This window comes from Sinocyclocheilus rhinocerous, unplaced genomic scaffold (assembly GCF_001515625.1).
Source record: "Sinocyclocheilus rhinocerous isolate Xijiao unplaced genomic scaffold, SAMN03320098_v1.1 scaffold687, whole genome shotgun sequence".
Lineage (NCBI taxonomy): Eukaryota > Metazoa > Chordata > Actinopteri > Cypriniformes > Cyprinidae > Sinocyclocheilus > Sinocyclocheilus rhinocerous.
This window is the reverse complement of record NW_015648613.1, coordinates 69,761-78,071: the sequence shown is the minus strand read 5'-3', so window position 1 is coordinate 78,071 and position 8,311 is coordinate 69,761. Positions and strand designations below refer to the sequence as shown.

Sequence of the window (8,311 nt, the reverse complement as noted above, 5' to 3'; positions counted from 1 at the left end):
CAAAATTTGTGTTTGCAATGCAGAGGTGGCATGGAATCTGCATCTGAAGTGGCATTTTGATGCATTTACACAGTTCAATGTAGCTCAGAGGGGACATGGATGCATTTAACCTGCAGTTACAGATGCATAAATAGGCCTAATGTTTTGTTTTTAACATAAAACTTTGGATACTGATATTTGAAATAATTTAAAACATGAAAAAAGTAGTCAAAATGTCAAATTAAAACCACTGAATCATTTAATCAACCGATTTGTTCAAAAAGCTGATTCATTCAATAAGTAAACACTGTCCATTGCTCAGAGATGCAAAACAGTGCTGTGATCTTTGTTTGGAACTATTTTCGTTGGCAAAACAGGCAATATTGTGTCTAAAATGTAAGTCACTTAATGCTAACTTTATTAAACTATTATTAAATTACATTTGTTATCATGCTGATAGCCTATCTGGGGGAAAAAATCACTCTTTGATATAGAGTAAGTTAACTATATTAAATTATACAATAATGTCAGATCGCACATCATTACAACAACACTTACCATATTATTGCAGAAGATATACTGTATATCGCACACCCAAGCCTCGACTTTGACTGGAAAATGACCGTGGTTGTGTGAGCACTTGTTTGCACATTAGCAAAGGTGTTTTTTTAGGAGTCTAACTTGCAAGTGCTAGACCAGTGTTTCTCAACCTTTTTTGAGTACTGGACCCCCATAATATCTCAAACCAACCTCATGGACCCCCGCCCCCCATTGATATTGACGTGTTTTTGTGCTGTCCATTTTTCTTAGCTCTTCTGGTGTCAGGTCCACTGATAGATGGCCTATCAAGCCACCTGTCCATAGGCTGGTCTTGTTAACTATTTTTTTTATTTAGCGATATATTGCCCTAGAAATAATTTCGAGAAACAATATTATTGTCATTTTATGACCATTTTATGCCACTGACTATATAGTGATGTTTCAGTATCAGCGCTGGGCTGTCAGGCATTGTTACACCAGCAGGTGGCGGCAATGGATTGACTTTCGAGTGAGTCATCATTAAAAAAACATTCATTCAGTGGATACACTTAAAAACGCTGATTCATTCATGAATGAAACAAGGTGTTGACATTAATTTACTTTGAGTGCCAGTTTACAAGGCTCAATCAACAATCAACGCATCACATGGGTTACAGTGAAGCTGATATTTCACTTCATAGAGAACAATGCCATTGATTCAGTGTACTGAACAGCGCTGACAACAGTCATGTGAAATCCCCTTATGGGAAATCCCCTTAAATACTGAAAGGATACAACGACACAGATATCGCTTTCATCTTCTCACAACTGATGGCAAACTGATTTTTTCATGATTATATGAGTTGACCTGAAGAAAGACAGACCCAGGTAATTGCACACCCTCATTTCCGCAGTCAGCCCTCTCTCTCTCTCTCTCTCTCTGTGTATACAGTGTTGCCAACTTCTTTCAATGGAAAGTAGCTAAAGCCTGCTTGAAAAGTCGCTAAATGACATCATACGCCAATTAGCATATTCATAAGTGCCAGACCACTGATTCGTCAAACCTGCTTTCCTGCAGTCTGTGTTCTTCTGACTTCTGACTATTTTGTAGTAAGTAACGAATATGCTTCAGGGAAATGTATTGGAGTAAAAGTATACATTTTAATTAGGAAATGTAGTGGAGTAAAAGTGAAAGCTGGCTGAAATATAAAAACTCAAGTAAAGTACAGATACTCCCAAAAAATACTTAAGTACTGTAACGAAGTATTATTAATTTGTTACATTACACCACTGGTTTTTATAAAGAAACCTTATTGGGAATTAGGAATTTCACTGTTATAATATATTTTTGTTTGTTTTTACCAGTTTTCATTATGTAGACAGAGAGAGTGTATATCTAAGTCTTTGATATTAATTTATATAATAAATAGCCTATTATATACCAATACAATAGATGAGGTCAAATAAACCATGTGTATGAGTCGACATTCTATTAATCTGTGCTTCTTGGTGAAAGTGCAGTACTTCTAATGAAATGTAAAAATAAATTTCTCAAATGACAATCATTGCAATTATAATTTTGAACAAAATAATCAGTTTTTATCAGTTGAATCATTATACAGCATGATGAAAATGTGAGTTTTCATTGACTAAAACTAGACTCAAATGCTCAAACATTTAGTCGACTACAACTTGACTGAACAAAAACGGGGCAAGTTGACTAAATATGATAACTAAAAAGTACATCTGACACAGGACTAAGACTAAATTTAAAAAATGACTTTTAAACACTCCTGCCAACATACATCAGAAAAAACATCGACTGATGAGAGTGAGCATGCTGGTTTTGTACTGCTGAAGAGGCGACCACCCCCCATCACTGGAATTGTGGGTGCGGCAATGGAAGTTTTGCCCTGATTGGTGGTGAATGAATCCAGTGCGGGTTAAACACTGTTAAGCTTCCCCGGTACGATGGATTGGTGCTGCCTGAGACGCACTACACCCAAATACAGCTGGTGGCCTTGTGGGCTAGGTAGAGTAAGGAGGATTCAGCTGCTCAACTGGCGCTGACACTCAAGAGACCAGCATTACATGTGCTCCTGGACCTTATGCCTACAGAACAGTGGGACTAGAAGACTCTTACAGCCACACTTGAGCAACAGTTTCAGGCACGGCAAACAGCAAAGCAAAGATGGGAACAGCTGGCTGGTGGGTGAAGAAAAGAAGAAGAGAGCATGGGTTCTTTGGCCGCAGATTTTATGTGTGGCGCAGTGTGATGGAGCTGTGCAAGAGGAGCTAGCTATTCATGTATTCCTGCAAGCTCTGCTGCCAGAAAAGCTGTGACAGCATATTCATCTAAATGTTCCAACAAAGTCCCTGGCCTAGGCGTTGATGGAGACGGAGGGATTAGAGCCTGTGTTAGTTACAAAGCGAGTGCCAATATCATTCTACAACTGTCCTGCCAGAGTACAACAGCCTGTGCATGCTGATGACAATGACACTGAGGGAACGTGTCAAATGAGTACCATTACACCGCAAACCAGTCGAGACCCACGTTACTGCTGTGGGGAGATTGTCCTGTTGCCGGAGCCCTTACCCCACATTTCACGGCTGGGTGAAGGGATCATCTACTCCCACCACAATCTACTCCCCTCCATGGCAAGTGCTCACTGGTAGGCCATATTCAGGGCTTATACGCATTTTATCTCCTTGATGATTATCTTTGCCATGCCCTGATTAACACTGGGTTCACCATTTCTATTGTTCACCCTGGGACCCTTCCAGGAACTGAAGGACTGCAAACAGCTGGCTGCTATGCAAATGAGGACAGTGACTGGGGAGCAGGCATCCATCAGGGGAAGAAAGCTCTAACAAGTGGCTGTGGGTATTGATGTTGTGATGTTGTTTTGTATATTTACATGACCTGTTGTACGGGGGTCTTGTAACATCCCCACAAAGTCTTTGCTGCCATCCACCAAGCTGGGTTGTGCAAGTCCAAGAAGTGTCACCTGCTATGCCAGAAAACAGCTTTCCTGGGACACAGTCGACATCAAGGGAACATGGATGCACCATCTCATTACCTGTGTGAATTGGTCGATTGCCGCTACTACCAAAAGCTGGTGGAACGTGAAAGAACAACAAGTGATGATGGTGCAGCAGGCCGACAAGAAGGTTGGTAACTGGACCCACCTAGAGCATCATAAGCTCCAACAGTTACGTTAATGTGGTGAATGTGGGGAGTATTTTTAATTATGATGCTTTTTATATCAAGTTATTCTTAAGTCATATTTACTGAATTATTTAAACATAATTTATTTGAAAAGTACTTAATTCAGTAGCAGCAGTTAATCCAGTCTCTATGATTTTTCCTCCTCCATGGAAAAAAAAAAGGAGATTTTAGACAGAATGTTAGACTTGTATTCCATTCATGTTTATAGTATAGAATAAAATAAGCATCTATAGTTTTACGTAAGAAAGAAAATAATACGGGTTTGGAACAACAGGTGTGTGAATAAATGATAAGCTAAATTTTTATTGAACAATTACTATATATTTTATATTTACTTTATATGGCTTATACCTTACAAGCTTCGAATTCTTGTAAAACCTTACCATTACGATAGATGGTATACAAGGTCAAACAGCTTTCAGTCATGCCAACTGAAACTCTGTGTCACTTATTTGAACAATTATATACTAAATTCTACCTAGTTATTACTAAAACAGTTACAGTATATTCAGCTGTCGGCAAATAATTTCAGCACTTAATAATGAGATATGTTTGCTTTTGATGCAACTTGACACAATGCTCAAGTCCAGGATAGACTGGGTGTAAGACTAATTTCCTAAACCTATAATACACATGAGAACTGTAAATGAATTTCTTGCATATACATTGTAGCTGTTCATAGAAATAATTCAGCACTTACTGTATGGTTTAGATCTTAAGTCAAGGTAATCATCAATACCCTTTTCATAACATCAATCACTCATTTCAAAATATCTACTGATTTTTATGTGTACTGTGCACAAGTTGGAATGATTTTGTGGTGGTTTTTGAATGCTAGTGTTTATTACATAAGTATATGATGTAAAATGCTGAATTGGTGTTAAGACTTTTGAAAAAAAAAAAGACCTTCCGACTGATGATGCCATATGATTGACAGGCAAAGTAACCAATCTCGTTTTGTTTTGTGCCGCATCAAGTTTAGGGGCGTGGAAATGTCCCCACAGTAACAGACTGGCATGTAAAACTCTTGGACGTATTTTAAAGAGCCTATGCTGTGAACATTACATATTTCACATACTTTTGAAAATCCAGCATTTAGTTGATCCTGATAAGCGCTCATCGTCACAGTTGTAAACACGATGGCTTTTTCTTCCATGACAGGGTTTGGCATCACAGCATTTTTGTTTCCAGGCGGAATGTTAAAGAATGCGACACAAACGTCTCCTGGAAATCCAGTAGAATTCGACCAATCAGATAATGACTTTGAAACTCCTGAAGTGTTTCCAATTTTGTGTGCCATGTGCATCAGATGTTCAGCCAACGGTCCGTGGACATGACGTCTGAGGCTGAGACTAATAGCTATATGATACTGATTGTTAATATGTTTTTGCATATCAAGCAGGCGGCAAAGATCTGCATCCCCAGCACCCAGCAGTATGTCCATGAAGAGTGACTGGTCCATAGATCATCCTCTGAACTTCAAAGATGAAGGAATTCTACCTGAACACAAGTAAGATGTCTCTCTATCCTAATTAATTTTGTGTGTGAAGAGTCAAGTAATGTTCAGGCGTGTGTAATTACTGTAGATGACTGAAAACTGACCTACTAAAGCCTACCCTGCAAACAAGCCTGCACGGGCCCTTTATGGGCCCACTTAGGGCTAGCCTAAAGGCCCCCAGCGGGCTGCCAGCGTAGGGCCCCTGAGAATTTGCTCTTTGGCAAAACGTTGGCCCTTTAGCGCTGGCCCTGCACGGCAGCCCTCACTTAGCCCCCAGGAAGCCCTCACTAGGCCCACACAAGGCCCCGCACTATTAATATACAACAATACATCTGTTTCACTATAAATACTTTTAAGCTACTGTAACTTAAGTCGTTGGGATTTTTTTTTTATTATACATCTGAAATGGATGCAGTCACCACATAAAATGTCAGTATTGTCAAAAATGTACAGTAGTAAAAGGGATTTCAAATCAATGGATTTATTAAATACAAAATAGAAAACATTCAATTCAGGTTAATACAGCTAATTTAACACTCTGAAAGGGACTACAAATTATCGAGCAGCGGCGCTGATCAAACGCTTCAGGACGCACAGACAGGGGAACCGAGCCGGCGCGCACGTGAAGTTAAGGCTAAGTCCACACACTTTCCCTACTTTCCCTATCCGATCTTTTTTTTTCCCTCGTCTCAAGAAATATCTGCGTCCACACGAAACGACACAAAACGATGTAGTATACATGCCAGACCAGTATGTGGTGTTGTAATTCTGCCACAGAGATACACTAAAAACGGAGAAGAAGACTTGGACTATGTGCATAAACCTTGCGCGCGCTATACAAACGAACATACAATACAGCTATAACTTAAGAACAAGCATGTTCCCATTACGACCAGGTAGCTTAAGAACAAGCATGTTCCCAATACAACTACAGCTTTGAGAACAACAACAACCAGATAGCTCTGGGACAAGCGTGTTCCCAATAATACAACTATAACTTTACACAAAACCTGCATGGGCCCAAAGGATACAAAAGTTGCTCTGGGCCCGAACGGGCTGACCCACACTGGGCCATCATTGGATTAATGTGGGCAGTCCACTAGTGTGGCCTGCTCACAGAGAGCCTGCGGTGAGCCCAAAGCTGTGGGCCTCGCCTGGGCAAGCCCGCACTGGGCCTGTTTAGGTTTGGTGTGGGCTGGCCCTAGCCCACTGTGCCCGCAAAAAGCCAGCACGGGCCCCGCAGGGACATGTTTGCAGGATAGTTCTTCAACCCTGCTCAGTGGGTTGTGCAATAAATGCAACAGCACTTATTTTTGCAAGATCTTTGTTCTACAGTGGGTTGTGCAATAAATGCAACCGCACTTATTTTTGCACTATGCTGTTCTAATTTAAGATCAAGGAAGCGATCAAGATCAGTTTCTCCAGTACCCAGCCACCTGACCATGAAAAGCAACTGGTCTATTGATCATCCTCTCAACTTCAAAGATGGCAAAATACAACCTAGGGACAGGTAAAATTTGCTTTTTGATCATTAAATATATTCTACAGCTGTGGCCACTGAGAATGTCTGTCAAAGGGAAAGGGATCCTGTGAGATCATGTAGTAGCATGCAGGAACACAAGGGATTCTCTGGCACAAGAAATATATGATCGGTAATGTGTAGTCATGTTTTATTCTTAATCATGTCACATACTGAAAAATGTGCTGATAATCCGCTTGACCAGTGGATCTTTGAAACTTTCTCAGTGCTGTATTAAGAGCAGCAGAGTAGAAGCGGGTGAGACATATTCAGGTTTATTGTGTGTGTGCTGCACACATGCTGATAAAATATTCATGATTTAGTTATTTAATACGTCAACATGCATTACTGTTGCAAATAGTTTTATTATACGATCAGCTTCTTAAGTTTATCTAAATCACAATCTAAAATATGGCATAATGTGATAAAAATGAATAAATAAAATGAACATTTTTATCACACTCTCCTTGTTTTATGCACAATTTACCAAAAACAATGACACTGTAATCCTGAGAAAAAAATGTTTTACAATAAGGTTTTTCTTCCCCATAGAAACCTAAAATCTAAGACAGCAGCCGTGAAAGACAGACAAACTACAAAAAAATTTAAAATCCATAAACAAAAAGCAGTACACAAAGTACTGTATTATATTCATTGCATTTCAGAGTGTCTATTTACACTATAGCCTGACATGTAGGGAAAGTCTGTTTACCCTAATATAACCAACAAAATGACCAGAGGAACTGGTCAGACTACTTGGAGAGTGGTGTAGAGCAGTGTTTCTCAACTGGTGGGTCACGAGACCGTTCTGAGTGCGTCGCGGAGTGTGTGGCCAAAGAAACGACATCAGCAACAAAAAAACAGAAATGTTTTTATGATGCGAGACTTTTATTTTAAAAGATGTGCATGAAAGCTGTTGACACTTCTGTCAGATGCAGTTTAAGTAAAGAGTGCCTGAGAAAAACGAGTTGTCCCGATTCACTATCTGCGGTCAGATGAGATGTTGACAGGTTTAATGTCAGTGTCTTTATTCTATCGTTATTTTCATAACTTGTTATGAAATACAAAGTCTTTCACCTCAGAAAAGCCAACCATCCTGTTATACCATGTTCGTAGCACGCACTCGAACGCAGCGCCACGCTATATTCACTAAAGCGCAGAAACTACGAGCATGCAGAATCGGAATCAGAATGAGCTTTATTGCCAGGTATGTTTACACATACGAGGAATTTGTTACAGATAATATAAAAAAAATAAATAAATAAATAAAAAAAATAGAACAAGTAAAATAAGGAATAAAAAAAATATACAAATCGACAATTGTATGTACAGGTATAGAACAATAGACAGTTTTGTATGTACAGGTATATTATGTGCAAATTGAAATGTAGACTGAGTATGTGTGTTAGATAAATAAGTGTATGCAATGCGTGAAATAAAAGTGGCTCATACCAACTCAGCAGTCCCAGACTAGTTTTTGTTAATGCAATTATTTAATAGCCTTACCTTATAGGCTGTTTATTCAGAATTAGTCCTATTCTTAACAGTCTTATATATATATACACAC

The 8,311-nt window shown here is 39.3% G+C and overlaps 1 protein-coding gene across 1 annotated transcript in view; it reads left to right on the top strand.

The window, feature by feature from the left end:
- Window positions 1-8,311, top strand: part of LOC107709982 (uncharacterized) — a gene marked incomplete at its 3' end in the record, with an annotated part of 46,851 nt that overhangs the window by 1,889 nt on the left and 36,651 nt on the right. The window contains exons 2-3 of the mRNA XM_016514654.1: window positions 5,127-5,237; window positions 6,619-6,735. Coding sequence (XP_016370140.1) covers window positions 5,127-5,237; window positions 6,619-6,735 — 228 coding nt within the window. The remainder of the gene's footprint in view (window positions 1-5,126; window positions 5,238-6,618; window positions 6,736-8,311) is intronic.